Source organism: Melospiza melodia, chromosome 8 (genome assembly GCF_035770615.1).
Source record: "Melospiza melodia melodia isolate bMelMel2 chromosome 8, bMelMel2.pri, whole genome shotgun sequence".
In the NCBI taxonomy this organism is placed as follows: Eukaryota; Metazoa; Chordata; class Aves; order Passeriformes; family Passerellidae; genus Melospiza; species Melospiza melodia.
The window spans coordinates 30724632-30745489 of NC_086201.1; the positions used below are offsets into that span (position 1 = coordinate 30724632).

General features: G+C 37.7%; 1 protein-coding gene and 1 long non-coding RNA gene across 2 annotated transcripts in view; one reads left to right on the forward strand and one right to left on the reverse strand.

Annotated features, from left to right (window-relative positions):
• Window positions 1-1792, reverse strand: part of COL3A1 (collagen type III alpha 1 chain) — a 48870-nt gene extending 47078 nt beyond the window's left edge. The window contains exon 1 of the mRNA XM_063162543.1: window positions 1575-1792. Within this exon, the coding sequence (XP_063018613.1) occupies window positions 1575-1653 (79 nt within the window). The 5' untranslated portion in view covers window positions 1654-1792. The remainder of the gene's footprint in view (window positions 1-1574) is intronic.
• LOC134421502 (uncharacterized) lies at window positions 343-12513 on the forward strand. The gene is made up of 2 exons (XR_010028607.1): window positions 343-434; window positions 12125-12513. It is a non-coding gene; the product is annotated as an uncharacterized LOC134421502 (long non-coding RNA).
• The last annotated feature ends 8345 nt before the right edge of the window (window positions 12514-20858 follow it).

A 20858-nucleotide genomic window follows, 5' to 3' on the forward strand; every position in this document is an offset into this window, starting at 1 on the left:
ATTCCTCTGATGACAGACACAGGTATACAAAAGAACACTTACTGCATGTAAAATATAAACAATATATATTATCTGCTGCTGGAAGTAGAGAAAACTCACAGCACATATTTGCACAAATTTTATAATCACTGAATTTTATAATTTTTACTTATTATTGGAGAGAGAGTTTGCATACGGCAAGGCAGAAACAGAAAAGGATCAGTTCACAGTAAATTCTGTTTACTCTCTACAGAATATATGCTTTGGTTGTTTTTTGGGGTTTTTTTGTAGACACTTAGGCACAGCCTGTGTCTGTGCCAGGCTAGGGGGGCTGGTGCTGCAGAGGCTCTTGCCTGCTTTGCTCATGCACAGATCCTCCTGAGCTCCAAGTGCTCCAGTGCCAACAGGCTGCTCCTGGTGGAGTCGCTCACCCCTCGGCAGAGGTCCCTGTCCAGGTATGGTGGGACATATGGGCTTGCCATGAACTGGCTCAACTAATTATTTTCTTGATGTGTGACATACAGAGTGGTGTAGAGTGTGATTTTAAAGACATTTGGCTTTCCTTTACAGTTTCTTTGGCCGCTGCTTATTGAGTTAATTGTAAGGTTATTCCTTGCCTCTCTGTAGGAATAAACAAATTGCTGATCTTTCATATTTACAGGAGAGAAAAGTGTTTTATCTTAAGGAAGGACTGGTTTTACAATATCTGGCAAGCAGGAACTGAGCACATCCAAAAAAGGTCAGCTGTACTTGTGGAATGTCATCTGTTTAACTTAAATACTCATACCACACTTATCTTCACTCTAGGTTGAATTCTTGTATACAAAGTACTTCTCTCCCCTCTGAATTCCATGTTCAGTTGGCTTTTAGTGTTCTTGCTCTCTGTAAACATGCACACACACACTCACATGGACTTACACATACCATCAACTGCTAATCAGTCTCATGAAGGGCTGAAACAGCCTGCAGATGCCTGATTCAAACTATTGCAGCTGAGGGAATTAATTTACCCTCCTGTTCTGTGCCAAAGTAAAAATTCTGTAAGCTGACATATTTTCATATATCACTCTTAAAAACTCCTTCAACAAAACCATTCAGAATTTTAAGGCTTTTTTTCCTGCATGCAAATTGTTGAAAGAAAACCCCACGCTGCCAGTGTAAGACAAACAACTACAAAGGAGAACTCCAAATAAAATAGCTGGAAGCAAAGACTTTTTCCTTGTGAAAAAGAGCTTCCAGGCAGCACAGAGCTAACAGCTATAATGTTATTCCAAGAGTTTAAAGAAATAGCTTAGAATCTCCTTGGTGTCTGTAGCAGGAAAACAAGTAAGAACAAGAACAAATGCAGCCAAGGCAGACAGCACTGTACAGTCCTTCTAACTTTAAGAAAAGCAAAGCAAAGAAAAACCTTTGGGATGATACTGCAAATCCCTGCAGCTTTCAGCTTCACCATTAAACATCTGACTGCTGAATTAGTGAAGGAAAAGTGTTCTGGTGAGACTCGTGCATACACACTTCTGACAAGCTATTACAATTATTGGTAAAAATAAAAATAAAATAAAACTATGAAATCATAAGAAGCTTGAATTACTCACCGACTTGTTGTGCCAAAATAACTGAGGGTTGAAACACGGCAAGAATGAGCAAAGTTACTTTTTGCACAGAGCTCATCATGTCTAAATATTAGACATGAGACTCTCTGTGCAAAAATAAAAAATGGGGGGGGAAGAAAAAAATCTGTTCAAAATAGCAACATCGGTTGTTCCCTGCCCTTCCAGCACCGGGCCATGTACAGAACTCAGCCACAAGCATTCCCCAGCTTTGGCCTTAAATAGGAAAAAAATTGGCTTACTTTTCTTTTCCACCCCCTTTACTGAAACATGAGAAGAAGACCCATCCCCTAACAGTAAATGAATGATTAATATTTCTCTTGGCTTTACAGAAGACTAAAGTCAACTAAACAAGATACGCAGCACATCTGGAACTTTTGTGTGCGTACGAAATGCATGCTGACACTGTATATGAGCAGTTAGTGTGCACTCTATGTGACATATATGCATGTGAAAAAAAAGCCCCATGCCAAAGCACCCGGGGTAAAGCATTTTTTCGTGTTAATTAGGAGTCAATGGGTAAAACCCTAAGAGGATTTTTAGTTCTCAGTGCTCCCTAACAAAGATAAAAGCTAAGTGGAGGTGTAGCTGCACAGACTGAAAGAATCCCAGAAGTGGAGGAGCAAACCTGGGTATTTCTGCAAATGTGCAATCAGAGTTAATCAAAGGAAGTTCTGAAAATCACACTTCTGTTCCAGGGCTTTTCTCACTTTTTCCACCTCACAACGTGATTTTGTGTTACCTGGGGAGAACACAAACATTAAAAAAAATTATGAAGAGAACAAGATTGCAAATCACAAGCATCAATCTCAAACTAAATCTTTTCAAGTAATTCAGTTTGATGCTGTCATTACAACATTTGAAAGGAATGCAGAACTTTTTTTTTTGTCTGTTTGCTCCTCAAACAAGAAGGTAGAGAAGACCAAAAAAAAAAAAAAAAAGAAGAAAAGAAATCTTGAAACTACTAATGCCTTTTAAACCTAGTTATTTCTTTGTTCCACACAAAACTTCACTAAGAATAAGACCACAACACACAAACTTGTTTTCCAAATCAGGTGGTTTGAGCAGGTTTTGTTATGAATCTAGTTTTGCTGGGAATGTAGCCTTAAAAGACCCCAGAGTGAATGCAAGAAGCTGCCACAGTGGACATCTCTGCTCAAACAATGATCAAACCAATTGCTGCTCTCAGTCAATCAATCTGATCCAGGTCATGTCCTGCAGAAGTGCTCATTCATTTGTTCTCAGGTGTTGCTGTGATTACAGTGACCCAGGGAACCATCCCTCCTCCCGATAATTTGTGAGTGCCATGAACTGCCATCCAAAAAAGGGGCTCATAGCTCTGTGTGCATCACAAAATAAGAACAGCCTAAAGTTTAATCTAGTAGGTACTGGATCTCATTGCAAAACCTATTTGAAATAAATTTGCACTTAAACTGAAACACCCTCATCTGCTGGGGTCACCTGAGGTAGAGCCGGTTGAAGCAAGTGTGAAGAGGTCTTGAATAATTTGATGTCGCTTTTAACACATCCTGAGCATTTCTTCTGTGTCTTAAATGTTTATAAGGTATAAATGCCTTGATACATTCCAAAGGAATTACACACCATTCTTTTTCCCCCTGGATCTCCCAATACTCCATGCTGTCTCTGTTGCACTGGCTGAACTATTTCCTGCAGATTTGAGTTTTCATATCCAGGATCATATCACTTAACAGGTTAGGTTATTTGGTTTATAGCATTCAAGTAGCTACCATCAACAAACAGATAACCAGCTCCCGCTGAGACATCCTATAATACAACAGGCTTCACATTTTTATGCAAGGTTCTGAAGTTATGCTCAGAACATAAGATAGAACAAGAAATAAATCCAAGAACCTGAATTTGTTTGTCTCTCTTCAATAGGTATGTACAAGCAGATCAAACCCTGGATAAAAACCATTCTCAGCTATAGGTGAATGAAACTGAATTAATTGTTATCAAGACTTGCATGCAGACCAAGTCTCTGTAACAATGCCTATGTGTTTGCCACAGTGATTGTTTAATTTTAATGAGGCCTAATGACTGTTACTTGGTAAGTGCTCACATTTGAGGAAAAAATAGAATTAGTTCAAGGTCTTTGATTTAAAGACACTTTCACAGTGAGTTCTGCAAATTTTTAGCCCATTTGATAGCAATAAACATCTCTTTAAATTTCTTAACTCTAAGCTTTAAAAAAAAAGAACACCCTTGGTGACTCTCTTATTTTCACTATTGCTTGACTTCAGTTTTTACACTACAACACTTGTCTGAGCAAAATTTAAATTCTAACTTTTCTGGATTGTTCACCTTAAATATGATGCTATTCTATAACTAGATTATGAACCCAAATTTATCCCTAACACCTACTATTTGCCATGGGCATTGGAGTATCGACATGTGTGCTTGAATTTGTACAGAAATGAATCCTGGCGTTTCTGTATAGAAGCATAAACCACATCTTTGATGATTACATTCCATAAAAACTATAGCCCTTCCTTGGTTTTTGCAGTGTATTTTCTGTGGTTCAAGGAACAATGCACATCAATGTTCAGCTACATAAAAATTCTTCATCAGTGTTACCTTCACATAATAGTGGTTGTAGAATCAATTTCATAACTCTAGTGTAAAACTCTCTTGCAATTGCCACTCACTGTCACAAGTCAATTCCTTTTGAGTGGCAATCACCATTTTACTTACATGGCCTGAGGAGGCTGTGGCACAGCAACATTCCTTGAACATCCTCTGCACACTTTGTGTTCAAAATCTTCCTTTGCACATCCTCTGCACAGAAACAGCCCCCCTAAAAAACAGATTCTTGAGTCTTGCAGGAAATTTTGGATTATTTAATAGGTAGCTCTTATTTAGAACTCATCTTCCTAGAGATGCAATGTCAAGGCATCTGGACTAAACTGGAAAAGGTACTCGTATCAAAATTGGTGCACTTTTGATGGAGGAACCTGAAACAATTGCTTGAAGTTATTGAATGTATTTGTGCTCTATGGTAGATACCATAAAAGATATGTAGATTGAAACTGCTGGCTACCTCTCTAGCACATGCTGGAATATTCATGCAATCTGGGATTCCTTGTGCCTGTTTGAGTATTGTGGTTAGTGACATTCTGCCTATGAGAGACATGAGAGATTTGCTTTTACGCATTTATCAAGTGACCTCTTGTCCACCCTGCCAAATATTCTGTCCTTATGTAAGTAAATTATATAAGTGTTGCTTTAAAAGTTCCTGAAGTTCTGGCCTGTAGAATCAGTTGGCAAATATTCCTTGTTTCTGAGAGCTTCATCAGAACTGAGAATCTTCAAATTTTACCATTGCAGTTACTCCTATGCCAGCAACCAGATAGTTTTTTTTTTTTTTGTTCTGTGTGGATTTGAGTGATAGTAAAGAATTTCCAAATTTTAAAAGGAGTGTATATTTCACACAAATAAAGCATTGTGAATAGTGCAAATAGTGACAGAAAGCACAGTGGGGGAAAGAACCTATAAGAAAAACTGTCTAGAGCCACTAAACAAAGAAAACCCCAAAACACAGCCACATACTCCTCAACCTTTCCTGTTTGTGAAATAGAAGCAATGCAAATCATGACTGATGCCCTAACGGACTATTACAGGAATGAAGGCAGCCAAAGAAATGAAATGGTTTCATTCTTCTCTCATCTTTCCATTTTCACTGAAATTTTATCCTAAGACAATGGGAAATCAAGTTTTGAGACCCAGCCTCTTGTTCTCATGTCCTCTTTTTTCGGCTTTGCACATTCTCAAGGTTTCCACAAACTAAAATTCTCCTTTTTTTCCAAAGTCCTGTGAAGATTAAATAAAATCCTTCATCTGAGTCATGTTGGGAGCTAACTGTGTTACAGCACAGCTGTGAAGGCTCTTAAGGCAGAGCCAACATTATGACTGCATAGGGGTGAAGCAGAGACAGCACCCACAGCATTTTCTCTTCCCAGCAGGAGGGACAGAAGCCAAAGCAGTTTAATGACCTCTGGTTGTACTGAGTGCTGGGGAATTTGACATCCATGGCCAGGGTGGGGTTTCTCTGTACTGAGCACGCACCTTCATCTGTCTCCAGGGATGGAATCCATTAATGCAGAACTTTGGCTCCATGCCTTTGTGAGGATGCTCCTCCTTTTCACTGAGGTGTCAAAATTATTTTGAAAGGAATCCTTTCTTCTCGTCTCTAATCCAGATTTCCACTTGGCAACTGGAAAACTGCAGATCTGCACTTCTTAAAGAAATAGCACGGGCCTATGCACCTCAGGAAGTATTTGATGAAACAGCTACAAGATTTTCTGTCAGGAGAGTCTCTCATAAAGGCTTTTGTGCTCTGCAGCTTGTGGTTGTTGGACATCAAGGTAATATAGGATGGCAGAAAATATTTATAAATTTAAGAGTAAACTTGGTTCTGAATTTGTGTGTATGCTTAATTTTATACAATCACAAAAGAAATAGTATTTTGATATATCTCTAAGTAACATAAATGTGTTAAATTCATCAGAACAACAGTCCAAGAATGAATTATCATAAAAAGGAGAATATCCTTTCGACCTTGGGGATGGTGTAGAAAGTGGAGGTCCATCTTGCAAATCACTCCCTCTTGTTGGCTCTGCTCAAATCACCATTGCTCCAGACAGCACTTGTGGGTCCCAGAAGTGCCTGGGTTTATTGTACTTCAGCTGTTGGTTCCTATGGTACCTCAACATCAAAAGGTTCCAGGCTTCAGCAATAGCAATCCAGAAGATTTTGGGAGCACTCTTTTTTGGTCATCCCTTTTAAATTAAATTTTTAAAAAATTAAAAATAAAAAAAAAAACCCAAAACCAAACCAATAACTTTAAAATATGGCAAATATCTTTTAAAGTCATTGTTTCACATTTTTCTGTTTGCTGATTTATTGTTTTTCTAATGAGGGAATAAATAATCTTGTTTGAATTTACTAAAGAATAACAAAAGGCCATCCGTACTATGACTCATCCATTAGAAAAAACAGAAAAGAGAAGAACACAGGATTAAGTGTTTTAACTCTTGATCTGTTCAATATTAATGGGTTGGGAAGCAAAAAAATTATCAAGGCAAAAAAAAAAGGAAATCTTGACAAAATACAACCTTTTCAAAATGAAGGCCACTGTAGATGTACAAGAAGGTCAGAGACCATTGCAATACAAGAGTCTTCCACTAAAAATGAAACCCCAGTTTGAAAACAGAAAAGAAGTAGCAGTCTTCAGGAGTGGAGTCAGCCCACTGATGGTATGAGGCAGGTATGACGTTTTCTGCTGGACTGTAAGAGTTCCACATGTCCCAAGTGCACACTGATTTCTTAGAAAGGAGAAACAGCATCCAGCTGCTTTTCTGGAAAGAGGGGAAGTGTACCACACTGGGGCCAGCCCTGCTGCTTCTCACACTGGTGGGTGGACAGCCCAGAGGGCTGACTGCAAGGATTCTCTTGGCGTGTGTTCTGTAGGATTTTTTTCTGATCTGTGACCTTCTCACGTTCTTTTCTCTGCTGTAAACTCCAGTATCCTGTATCACAGCCCACTATACCTCTGCTGTTGGAAACTGGTGTCAATTATGAATTCATGTCATGAATGGGGCAACAACTTGGGACCCTAATTTAGATATATGGGTTGATCTGTTCTGCTTTTCAAACACCTTTCCTTCCAAAATGAATCCTGTCCTAAGAACATTACATCACCACCTGGTATTCGAGAGTCTCAAAGTCTACACTGACAACATCAATTATAATGGTATACAAAGAAGATATAAAAGAAATATAAATAGGTATGTAGCTATGGTACTGATCTGAACTGATTTTATGGTTAAACTTTATATGGCTTGTAGGTTTTATTTTAATATTACAGAACTCAAAACCCTATATCAAACACATCAACTGTATGTCAGTAGAACTGGCTGGGCTATGACATGAAAGAGGGGGAAATTTTTCTTAGATACACTGAGTAAAAAAATATCACAACCCCACACCCACCCCTGCTCCCAAAGTAGTAACAAGCAAGCTCTGGTGGCCAAGTTCAATAGTTAGGAAGAATCATCTGGAGAACCAAATGAAAATACCAAACATTTGTTCATTTTCATCCCTGCAGACTCTGTGCCATGAAGAGTGGTAATAACATAGTTATGTTAAAATTTTTACTTGAAACCCTTATGTAAATTGGATTCAAACTTTTCTGTGAATCAGAAAATTTTTATGCCTCATTCAACATCTACTTGCTCTTTGTTACTTGAAGACAAGGATTGTTTTCTATCTCCTTTCATAAAAATTGTGTCTCATGGAAAATAGAAATAAATATAATAGGAGAAACATGCTTTTTAATTGGAACAATATAACTTTTTTCCAATAAACAGCTTTGAGGTGTGAAATCTTCTTACTCCTAATAAAAGAATGTACTCTTCTCAGCACATCATTTTCTGTACACATGGAAAATGCAGAAAAGTGCCTCCTCCAATTAATTAAATCCTTATTTGAATGGTATTAAATGTCTTTTTTTTTTTTTCAAATGGCATAAGAGTGAATAGGCTGCTATGATTACAATGAAAAACAACACTATTAGGCCAGCATTGTGACTACAGAAGAATACTGTAGTCATGACTTTGAGAGTAAAGAATTGAGAGCATGCCTTAAATGAAAACACATCCCATCCCACCTTCCCAGACCAGCTGAACCCCTGTCCTCAAAGAGGACTCCACCAAACTCTTGCCAGAGATCAGTCAAGCTCCAGAACCCACACCAGTGAAGAAATTACGCGTGCAGAAAATAAACAGAAGGAGCAGTAGAAAGAACATATTGGTGAATGGCACTAAGCCCAATGAGTAATTATTGCAAGGTTAGAGATGTGGTGTGGGTGACTCTCTCCTGATGTTTACAGAAGCGGCAGATTTCAACCAGTTCAGTTGGCATTACAGGAGAGAGGCAGAGTCTTGATTGCAAAGAGGTTGTGGGAAGAGAGGACTATATAAATCTCTCCTCTCCAGGGCAACTCTGCATCCCAGCAGCATGGAAAGAGTGCCAGTCCCCTGCCACCCACTCTGCATCTCCCCCCACTGGCTTCTGCTCATTTCCAAGGCCAGAACACACAGCTCCTGGGAATGCACGAAACAAGCAGACACGTACACAGGACTGAAAGTCTGACCCGCTGTTACAGACATCTCGGGTCCTTTGCACTGCAGAGAATTAAGCCTGTTTCCATTCCCAGAACTTCTGGTGCTGGTTTTGATTTAAGAATTGCACTTCCTAATTTCTAGAGGCCAGGAGGTCAGGGTTGTTGTTGTACTATGTTTCCTATAAGCTGCCTTCCTGTGTGGTGTGTCTCCATGTTTTGCCATTTTGGACTAAACCACTGCATACCATGAATTTTCCAGCTCCCAAGGTATCATCCATGATCATTTTAACTACTCAGAAAGGAAAGATCTTCCTCTGCAAGAACAATGAAATTTCAAATAACCAGCTACTTCACATTTACCATCTACAACTTTATCAAGTACCATCCTTATGTTAATCAAGCAGGAAACTACAACATAAGGATGAGAAAATATTTTCAAAAAACACAAAATAAATACATGAGCAGAATAAGCATGAGCACAGGTCCCGATCCAGTGCCACATTTAGTGAATTACAGTTTATGGAGACTGTCAGGTACTTCAAACTCTATATTCAGCAGCCAGATTCACTCGCCATTATTCCTCAGAAATATAACTGGAATTCCCATCAAATTCTTGGTACTTTTGAAAACAGAATTGTGCAATCAGGGAATGAAACAGTACAACATTCTGCAGTATTACACTGCAAATTTTTTAGTCCTATGCCACTGTTCAGGCAGTGCAGATCCCCACATTCAGCTCTTCTATACTTTTAGCTGAACTTCTGAAGAAAAAAAAAGGCATTTTTTAAATACAGGCACAGCATAGAACAAATTTCTGAGGATGTATTTAATCAATATTCTTATAATGGCTAATATTTCTAAAATCTTGCCTGTGCACAGGCTACAGAGAACTGCACTGCTGTTGAGGTTCATGTTCCAAGGTAAATTGGGCATTGCAGTACAAAATACATCAATAAACTTACAAATTTTATTAACTGATATGAGAAATATCAATACAAATGATAAATGGCTTCCTGCCCCATGCCTGCTCTTGTCAGTAAGTGCAATTCCTTCTGTTTTCTGACTTGCAAAGATTGTTCTAGGGAAACAACAGGAAAAGCCAGAAGATGCATGATGCATCAGTGTCTGCTCTAGTGCTTTTTAGCCTGGGGCAACCTCAGGATAAAGTTTTACAGTAGCCTTCTGCAGGTGTGTGCGTGCAGGTTAGCCTGGGTGTGATACACACCAGGAGCCCTTGGGTTATTTAGTATGAAAAACATACTGACAAGAGTATTTACTTGGTTTCACATTGCAAAAGAGAATAAAAGGTGCTTTCCTTTGAATAGCCCTGCAGCTCCCTCTTACATACCCTTTGCTGGCAGAGTCGAGCAGTGCCTGGCTCTGGGGACATAGGGCTGCTGTGTCTGCGCAGGAAGGCACAGCAGCACCTTGAAATTTAGTGGGAAAAGGATCACCAAATTTGCCACTTGTTGCAACAGGTTGTGATATGATATAGTTTGTGATATTTAATAGCCACCTCCTGCTGTAAAATGGTGAAAAGCCTGTGTGTGGTACGCCACTGTTGAAATTAAGGACGGGGAAGATCATGGAAAGGTTTATGAACTTTGAGCAGGATAGATCTCACTGTCCTCAAAGTCAGACCTGCTTTCTGTGTAAGCAGCTGCTGCTGAAGCAGATACCCCCTCCTGCCACATCTGGCTGCCACAGGTATCAGGCTCTTCAAACCAAGGGCGAGGGCATACATCCTCAATAAACATCAAGAGAATGAAAGCTACACAATAGATTTGGTGAGAATTTGCAACACTTACGGTGTATGAAATAAAAATTGGTGCCATGTGACGTTATCACTAAAAAGGTTTTGAGTGTCAGGACTTCCATTTAAAATAAAGTCTCACAAATTATGTCATGGGAAAGCCCGAGTTTCCCTACCCCTCAGTGCAGAAGATATTGTGATACAAAGAAAACACTAGTACAAGATATATGTGTTCAGGGCAAATTAATGGCACCATCATTTTGGTGTATTTGTGCATTTTACCTTAGATTTCTAATAAAGATGGATGAACATAAAGCATGCAAAATTTCAGCAATGGATTTTGGTCATATTATGTTTTCATTAACTTGAGAATAAAATGCCATGTAGGTGAAAAAACAACATATATTTAAACCAAATATTTCCTATATGCTAATATGGGTGGGGGAGTGGGGGGAAGAATGGGGCCTTTTTTATTAATTTTTTTTTTAAACTTTTTCAAAGTTGTGATAAGGTGTCTTTTCAGAGTTCATCTTTAAACCCTTATTGAAACTTTGTTTTCAAACAAACGACCTTCAGGAAAATTCACCTCATCAGTATCTTTGAAAAGCTACAAAACTGTCAGCAGCAATACTTAAATATTCATAAGCTGCTTTTAATGTGGTACCCGTGAAAGTACACAAGAAGGGTGGACTGCAATTTCTGCTTAGCAAAGAGTAAAAAATAATTCAAACCATAAGAATTCAGAGAATTTGACCTTGAATAACTTATAGTTATCAATCTAACAATGTGCACTACTTTTTCTTTGGACCCAGTGCTTTTCTATTTTGGAATACAATGAGCAAGGAATCTTTAATCTGATCATGCAGAGATAATGACACCTCCAAAGAGAAAAAAAATCTATTAATCCTTCCCAGAAATTTCTGCATCTGGCTCTTTCTGGAACTGATATTGAAGTACGGCATTCTGATATGTTTCAAGCAGAAAGGAAACTTTGAAGATTCTGTTTAAAATAAATCAGAACTCCAAAACACATGGATGCTCATTATGCAAGTGTTCAAATAGATAGGAAACATATTTATAGACAAACCAAGGTCTTTTTAATGAACTGAGTAGTGGAAAGAAATAATAAACAAGAAAGATTTTTTTTTCTATTTTCTCTTTCTGTGAAAGTGTCAGGCAAAAATGGCAAGTGAAAGAAATTCTTTCACTGTACAGTTATTTCTACCACTTCAGCAATGGGTGTGGGAAACAATTTTAGTTATTAACACGTAAGTCAGACACTTGAATATGTTAAGCATTGGAGGAACATCACAACTTTATCACGCCAATACTAAGACACTTTCCACACTCCTTATCATTGAAATACTTTTGATTCCCCAACAGTTACACTAACCCTATCTAGGCTGGCTTGATCACCTTGGTAATCCAGACTCAAATGCACCTGAACTGCACCTTGATGAGCACAAAAGAAAAGATTTTTTAAAAAATTACTATCAATTTTTCTGGAAAGAGCAGCTACTATGAGGTTTAAATAGGACCCCAATACATATTGTCTTATTTACAAGAGGAACCTGCAGACCTCAAGGCTCCTGGATGGTGAATCTACCTGCCATATTTTACCTGCTGCATTCTCATTTTTAGAGCTGCTGATCTAGTTCTCATTCCACTTACACATCATTTAGTTAACTAAGAGCACTGGGACCATCTGGAGTCCAGTTGGACAAAAGGAAAATCCCCAGGAATGAGACTGAAGAGGAGCTACTCAGCCCTGTGGCAGCTGAAGAGCCTGCTCTCCAAAGCCCTCACCCCTGTCCCCAAGGAGCCATAAAGCAGCCCCAGAGCCAGCCAGCAAGGCACAAGCAGGACACTCTGCTTCCACTACTTGGCTGACCCTGCAGGCTCTCAGTTATCTTCAGGGAATCAAGAGCTAGAAGCTGCTTGCTCTTTTAACATTTCTGAGTTTCACAGTCATCACACTAATGATTTTATTGTAAACTACTTAACACAATAAAAATTTAAGGAAAGCTAAATCGGTGCTTCTTTGTGTGCTGCAATTTCACTGCAAGTAGGTTTGTGGCATAAACAGAGAACTTTTCCCTAAAGACTTTACAGTATTTCTCGTTTTGTTTTGCTTTGACAATTACATCAAATTTAAATTAATTACTCAAGTTTCATGCTTTTAGCATTAATTTCAGATGTAAGAAATGCTTGTGTTTTTATGTATCCCTCAATTTATAAGCCAGTACTGTAAAAGGGTCTGCACACATGTGATGTTGTAAAATAAGTGTTGTAAATTGTTCCTTTGCACATTGTTACAAATATTTTGGATATTTTCACCAGTGATCTTTTTCTTTAGCCAGCTCTATTTCTGTGAAAGCATGTTTGTGTGCCACGGGTTACCATCCAACCTCTGCTAACTGGGCACTTCTGTGTTTTTGGTCTCCCTTCGAACAGAACTAATCTTAAACCACCAAAACAATCACCTGTCTAGATAGGTAACTAAAAACTTACAGTGTCAGCTGTTCAAGGAGGGAACTCTCAAGGTGTGTAGGATGGGTGTTGTTGGAGTGAGCAGGAAAAGGATGCTGGGATTCTGAGACACTTGGGTTTTGGGAAGAACCAGACGAAGCAGTTTCGCAGGCAAGAGGTTGACATTTGAGCCATGGACGCTGTGAATGGAGAAACCTGGAACATCAGATCACATGAGGACAGAGCAGAAATGCAGAAAGGCTGACACCTCAGCCCTGCCAGCCCTCCTGGAGCTTTCTGCTCCATCAGTGCCTCTGTGGGAGCATGCTGGAGGAGCTCTGCTCCTGTCTGCTGCCTCCAAATCCATGAGGCAAAGCCAGCAACAACAGAACAGCATATTTTCTTTACACATGACAACCTCCACCCATTGAACTGAACCGGAGTCAAGACATTTTGGCACGTTAATAAATAAAATGTATTCTGCCTCAAATAAGTTAATATAAGGACTGATACATCTGTGCTCCAGCATGCACTCTGGAATAGATAACCCTACAACAAAAACACTTTATGCACTTCACCTTGACCCTTTGCCACTTAATGCATACAGAAGTTTTGAGATTTGCAAATTTTGAGCTTTAAAAAATTATCTTAATAAAAAGAACCTTGGAAATCATGAGTGGTTTTAATTACATTGATTTTTAGAATGATAAAATGACATATTTGAGTTTCAGACAAATCTTATTTTCTTAATTCACAGGGCAATAACAGTTATACTTTCCTGCAGATCATGTGAGCCTTTTAATATAATTTTATGGTTTTAGCATATTCTCTTGGACTAGAATTTTTTTTAAAAAAAGTTAGTCTGCATCTATCAGAACCCATAATTCCATATCTGAAAACAGCCTCACTCTGTTTTTCCTAATAACACAAACCATCTTTTTAGAAGTCCAACTTCTTTAAGGTATAAATTGCCTTTCTGCCTTTAAGAGTATTTTTATACTTAATACACTTGAAATAAATATGGTTTTATATAATTTATTTTATTATAAACTGCCCTCACTTTTCCAAGATTTGGCCTGTTTCATGAGATGACTGCCTTGGAAAGCATATTTGGATGTCCAAGTTATTTTCACAGTTGCTAGCTATCCTTTCCCCAATTTTTGTGTACTTTGGGAAGGACAGGGCCTGAACAGAGTCACAGCTATGAGAATCTGAAAAGCAAAATAACCACACACAAAATGAGCAACCACTTTAGACCTTGCTGCAGCAGAAGCAGAGAGGTATAGACCTGTCTGCCAACCTTTTACCAATCCAGCCTTGTAAGCAAATTTCTGCCATGTGATCTTCTAGAAGGACATATGTTTATTTAAAAGCTGCTTTGATTTTTTTTTTTTTAATTTATGGCAAATAAATTGACTACACGCTGTCCAGAGATTCCTTTTCTAGGGCGTGCAGTTTTTTCAACATTTTAAAATAAATTTATCAGGAGCAGAAATAATGTGGGTAAACTCAGGGATTATTCTAACTCACCTGGATAAAGTGGTATTTTTGGTGCTGCGGACTTAGGCATATGCAGTAACATGGAGAGACCTTTATGTTCTACAATAAATGGACCCCAGTTTCTTTGAAAACTTGAAATTAATGGGTTGATTAATTAGTCACTGAGCAGTAAGACCAAGGTGAAAGCAGGTTAGGAAATTGCATTAGATGGAACTTTTTTTGTCTCCTCAGCTTTGAAAGCCTCCCTGATGATCGGAATACACAAAACTAAAGACTAATTGCGTTGAGGAGTGTTTGCAAAAGATGTTACTCATTTCCCTGGAATGTTTGGACTGCAGATCCTTGGTCCTGGCCACATCTGTCTTTTCCATTTTGGACTGAGCATTACACCTCTGCCCTCTTAATTATCCTGCACTTTTATTTCCATCTTCAACAGTCCTATTTTGTATTTTTCATTCAGATAACTCAAGGAGAAATGCCACAGATTTAAAAAAAAGTAAAATATTACCAATCCACAATTTCCTACAGCCTTTTCAATAAAAATATCCCTGATATTTTTTGAATTAGAAAATTCCAGACTATTGCTGGTTGAACTTTCTGAGTGAATTAAAAAATCTGGGTGGCTAGATCCCTAGATTGCATCTGCAAAATTAGTTTCTGTCTCTGCTGGCAAATAGGAAATGTTTATTTTTTTGTTTACTATGCTTAAACATTATTTTCTTCCCCTGAAACACCCATAGTAGTATCTGGACATAAAGTTAGTCTTAACTCCTCAGTTTTTGGTTTCACACTTCATCACTTTGGTCTTCACTAATACTATAATCCTCAACTGGCCAAACATCTCTTTTCTTACAAAACATTCCACTGTCTTCCTTTTCAGACTTATTTATCAAATACTCTTCCAGTACCTTCACCTAGCTCATTAAAAACCACTTCACAGATTTTTTCTGTCCCCTACCTTCTGTAAAATGAAGCAAAGGAGCAATGTTGAGACACAACTTTTCCTGCATGTCTACAAAAATTCCCACTAATGCTCCTCTCTTTTGTGGAAGTCTTAAAGGCAGAGAAGCACAAAAATTTTACAAATATCATACAAAAGCTCTCACAGAAGTTAAGACATTGGTCTTAAAGCATTTTAATTCTTTTTCTGGGAAAAGTGAAAAATATTTTTTTCCTGACCTCTGTACTAAATAATAAATATTTTGTAATTGTACACAGCATCTTCTTTACTTTCCAAATTTCTATCTACAGAAAGCATGATCAGAGCCTCTGTATGGTCAGTAAACTGTAGACTTCACTAAAGAAAACTATGTAAAGTTTATAAAGTCCCATGAAAATTGACACATATGGAAAGTTTACTGTAAATTAAGTTGGGAAGATCTATGTAGAGAAAAATTTGAATCTTCAATGTTCTGTTTATCTGATGCTGAGGTTTCAGTGTTTACTTTGCATCAGTCTGTGTTTACAGTGGGTTTGTGGACATTAGATTAGATAGCAATGAGATGTGTAAAAGCCTGGGAAAAAATGAACAGTTGACTTCTAGTTCCAGAAAACATATAAACTGTCAGTAACTTTTGATACCATAATGACCAATAAGTACATGTTATTTAATAAGCTTCATATATTTCAGCTTCTGAGTGGATCACTGTGGGCTTTTTTGTGGTTGGGTTTTGGTTTTTTTTTCAGTTATAGAGTATTTTTTCTAAGGCATCATATCCAGAAGAGTGCTTGGTCTTTTCCCCAGAGCCAATAAAAAAAAGGACTAGAATTTTCAGCTTGGTGTTCTAAATTTATGTCCGTTCTCAAATATAAAAATAAGACATTTTTATCATTATAACCAATACATCAGTAGAACAAAGTTCAAAATTATTTGATGCAGTGGGATTATTTGAACTAAGTCTCCTGATTTCTGGGTACATCTTTCAAGGTAAACACAGTATTTTGAAATGAATACGTCTTGGTTCCTGTTGTCAAATCCATTTCCCTTGCTCTCATGAAGACCTAACAATCAAGGCAAGCTGGAACTTAATTTTAGGAGAGTATTAAATTGACAATGTAACAGTTTTTGGAAGTTCTGTGTTTATGTATGTTGCAAACAATTATTTCCTTGTAAAAGTATAATTCAGCATAAACATCTTAAGACATTTAATGTGTTTTCTAACCATGTGTAGAAAATATGTTCACTTCCATAACTTTATACAATATTTCATTTATGCTGGTTTGTGGGTTGTTTTTTTTTGTTTTCAAGGCTTTTTCAATAGTTAAAGAGACCTGAAATAAAAGATTAAATGTTATTAGGACACAATATGTGGCCCTGTGTTAGGAAATAGATTTGGTGGATAAACAGCAAAACAGAGAAGTGCAGTTTCTATGGTCTTATATCCTCAGTCTTGAAACAAGAAGAAGAATCTCCAAAGGGAGCCTGAACAGTTATTTAGGCAACCAGCAGCATTTTCTACATTTTGAAACAGAACAGTGGCAGTTTCTTTGCCTTAAAAGAAGGAAAGAAGAAAGAACAGGCCCTGGAGGTCTATGCAGATGTTAATGTACCAAAGCATTTGTGTTTCCTCTACAATTTTGTGAGCACAGCAGCAGAAATTTTGGACCTACTATGTACACAAAACCATGAAGAGAGGACATTTCTCTTTGGCTATCCAGAAACCTTATGCCCAAAAAGTATTTAAAATTGCAAACTCTCACTTTTATGGTAGCTCTGATAGATCTTCTGAGGCTAACTACATTGTACTTGGCTACATTGATGAAAGGTGTTTTGGAACGTAGTATTGAGGACTGAATCTCATGAAGATTCCACTGACAGGAACAAAGTAATTGTAAATCAGCTAAAATCTGAGAAACATGAGGACTTATAAAGGGAAAGAGCTGAATCAGGAGTGAAATAGCATGGGCGATGGTCTACAGAGCCTCATCCTAATATTTGACTTCTGGAAGACAGGAAAAGATTTAGTCTGGGGATGTTGTCAATAAAGGCAAAGCTCTGCTTAAGAAAAAAGAGAAACAAGAAAAAACAGAAGAGAGACAAAGTTTTGTGTTTCTGGGCAATTTAAATTGTTAATTTTACCCTCTACTCTGTTCCCATACCTAGAACTATGCAAGTTCTGATGCAAATGAATCTGATAAAGAGTTGAGGAATGAGCCTCAAAAGTTGCCTTTTTTTCAGTTCCAATGTATTTTTAAGCCAAAATTGCTGGTTGTGGTCTTAGTCTGAAAGGAGACTATGCAAAATCTTCAAGTCTTTATGGTAACTGAGATGAACAAGAAAAGACAAATCTGCAAATGAGAGCCTTTCTCCACCAAATTTTTTGACTGAACTGATAAATCCTGCTTCCCTTTGTACACGGCACAAAAAGGCAGTAGGCAGAGAATGAAATTTAATTAAAAATTAAATTTAAAAAATTAAAAAGAGAAATAAAAACTGCAGTCCACAATCATGCACTGGCAGATGTGTAAACTGGGTGACCTAAAAAGCCCTTTCCACTTCTACTGTCCAAGACTTTGCAAGCTTTGTGAGAGAGTATTTTTTTATTAAAAAAGCCAACTGAAGATGAGTTTGCTTGGAAAATGAACAATTTTTTTGTAAAAGAGAGGAATAATTCTCCACGCAGGCTTGTGAGCTGTTGACACAGGATTTGACAGCATCCAGGGCAGTAGGCAGCTTCTCCACAGGCAGGCCCTAGCAGAGGGCTGTTTTGACAACAGCTTTTAGCAAACCTAGTGTTTCCCCCATATGCTAAAATAGGATTTTTGCAATCTGCTTCCACTTTCTACTGCTTATGTAGTGTTGTCATTATAGGTGCAAGAGTTCTATTGTCATTACATTGCAAGGGTTCCATATTGCCAGAGTTTCTTACCTCCTTGATGTTTCTTGTAGGCATCTCCTCTAGGCACTGACTCTTCCTTCTTCTCACAGCAGCCAACTGACTCCAGTTCCCCCAACCAACCCATCCACTCTTTTATAACACTCTTCTTATTGGCTACAGGTGTGGTCTGTTAAAATCAGGCCTGCTCCCAATATCTAATAGTTGGCTCAGCTGCAACTCTTTAGGGGGTAAGATTACTTTCCATGCTCCCTTTATTCACTTATGTTCTATCCCCCTACAATGTAGCACTTGGAATATGAACTGAATATAAAGGTGCAGCACTCAGAAGTCTGATCAGCCCTCAAAGAAAAGAGCTACAACTACTAGGTCATGCTAGAGTTCATTCTGTACACAATTTCACTGAAAGGGAGTGAATACATTACTAGGCATTGCCATTTACAGCTCCTAAGTGATACTTTTTTCCCCCCAATACTGTAAAGCAAAAAATGAATGGTTTCCTTTCTTTTTTTTTTTTTAAGATGCCTATGTAAAGCCAGGGTTGTCAGATGGGGCTGTTGTGCAGCTGTGAGCAGCTAAAGAGGATGACAATGCACAGTGTGCAGGTGCTCTCTATGCAGACTGAGAGTGGGGCTTCCACACCCTGTACCATGAAGGAAACTGCTGCTGCTTCTGCTCAGTTTGGCAAGAACAAAACAACTTGAAAGACTTCTAAAAGCTATTAATTGAGAAATTAAGATTCAGAGTTTCAAAGTAATAGGATTACATTACAAAGTCATGCATCCTGTAAATATAAACAGTTAAATTAGGGCTGCTTTTGATGAATTGAGGGCAACATGATGTGGTTTTAAAGGATTGTAGGTTCTAGACCACATGTTTTCTTAGGGGATGTGGGATGCTACCTAAGGGAAAACTTATTTCCTGACAGCGTGGGTAGCATTAGATTTTATACTGAACCTTTTGTGAAGTTCTGTGTTGGAGAAGCCAGGAAAAATAATTACAACTCTACTTTGCTAGATAATTCCTTGATTTATGTTAATTAATTTGAATATTTCTTCAAAAGGATTATTAAGAAATTCTAGTAGGACTTTGGAAATTCATATTTTTGTAGATGTATGTTTTACACCAGAAAAAAATCCCAGTGTTTATTTATGATCACTTAGGGTGTAAGAGTTGTTTATAAAATCACACAGATGCTCACACTTAATAGCCCAGGAATCAAGAATTAAAAGCAAATGCACATTGCTATAAATTATTACACGTGCTCTTGCTTTTCCAAGTCTCCATAATGAGATAAAAACACATGAACTCTAATCAAATGGGTGATATTGTAAAGCATTAAACAGAGTATCAGAAGGGACAGAAAATGAAAGAAGATACCTTGTCTCACTTCTGATGCTTGACTGCATGCAGGATTACAGTACATGTGGGTATTAAGCAACACTAAACCAGAGGTAAAGTTAAAAAGATAACTTGAAAATGAGACAAAAGAATATAAAACCCAAAGGGAACATCAGACTTTGCAAAACTCGTTGCCTTAAAAAACAGCTGTTGTCCTGACTTGGTACTAAATAGCCATGAGGTTTATCTAAAGATCAAAAGAAATGGACCTGATATTAAAATGCAGACATGATTGAAACAACAAAAATAGTCAGTTAAGTGTCTTCTCCTCAGGCAGATTAGAAAAAAGTTTTAAAACAAAATGTAGTTAATTACAAAATCAGTTAATTAGTTAAAAAGCAGAACAGGATTCTTAACTAACTCAGAAAACAAAGGCTACAAGACCTATGAGCAGCTTACTACCAGCTCAACTACTTTTTGGAGCATGGTCACACTACTGTGAAAATTGCAGCTTTCCTTATTCTCAACTGCACACCATTTAACCAAAGAGTTTGCTAGAAACAAAGAATGCAAATAAGGCAAATCATCATTAGCTCTTTAGACTTGTACAGAAACAAAAATGGTATGAAATGGGTCTGGTTTGGTAAATTGAAAGAACAGGATGAAAATCTTTTCTGAATTACAGACTTTGGAATGAATAAAAATAACATACTGCACATATTTATGTGGTCTGTGTCCCACTCTCTCTCTGTTTCCATTACAGATTTCATCTGCTGTTGGCTTCTCTGCAGGCAAGCTACTTCATATCTGCACTGAAGACAAATTCATCATTAAAAATTACTCTCCTCCTTTCTCTAAGAAAAAGCACTTCAATTTTATTCTGTTTCTTAAATATTTTGATTTCTGAAAATTCCTATAATTGTGAAAAACTAAACTATATGCTATTCCTACCTAAGTCCACAGGTAACAGCAGCATTTTAAATACTCAGGCCTTGCCCTTATCACCATTAACATGATGGACATAAAGCCCTAAGAAACCTGTGAACTCAGTGCATATTCTATTCCTGCAATCACAGATACACACTGACTACATTATATACTTACATATGCTATACAGCATATAAATAATTTCCTTTATTCTCTCCACATTTCCCTCCCAGTATTCCTTGAAATAATCTGCTGTCATGAGGCTTTGATTTGAGCTGTTACAACTCAATAATGAGAGGGAT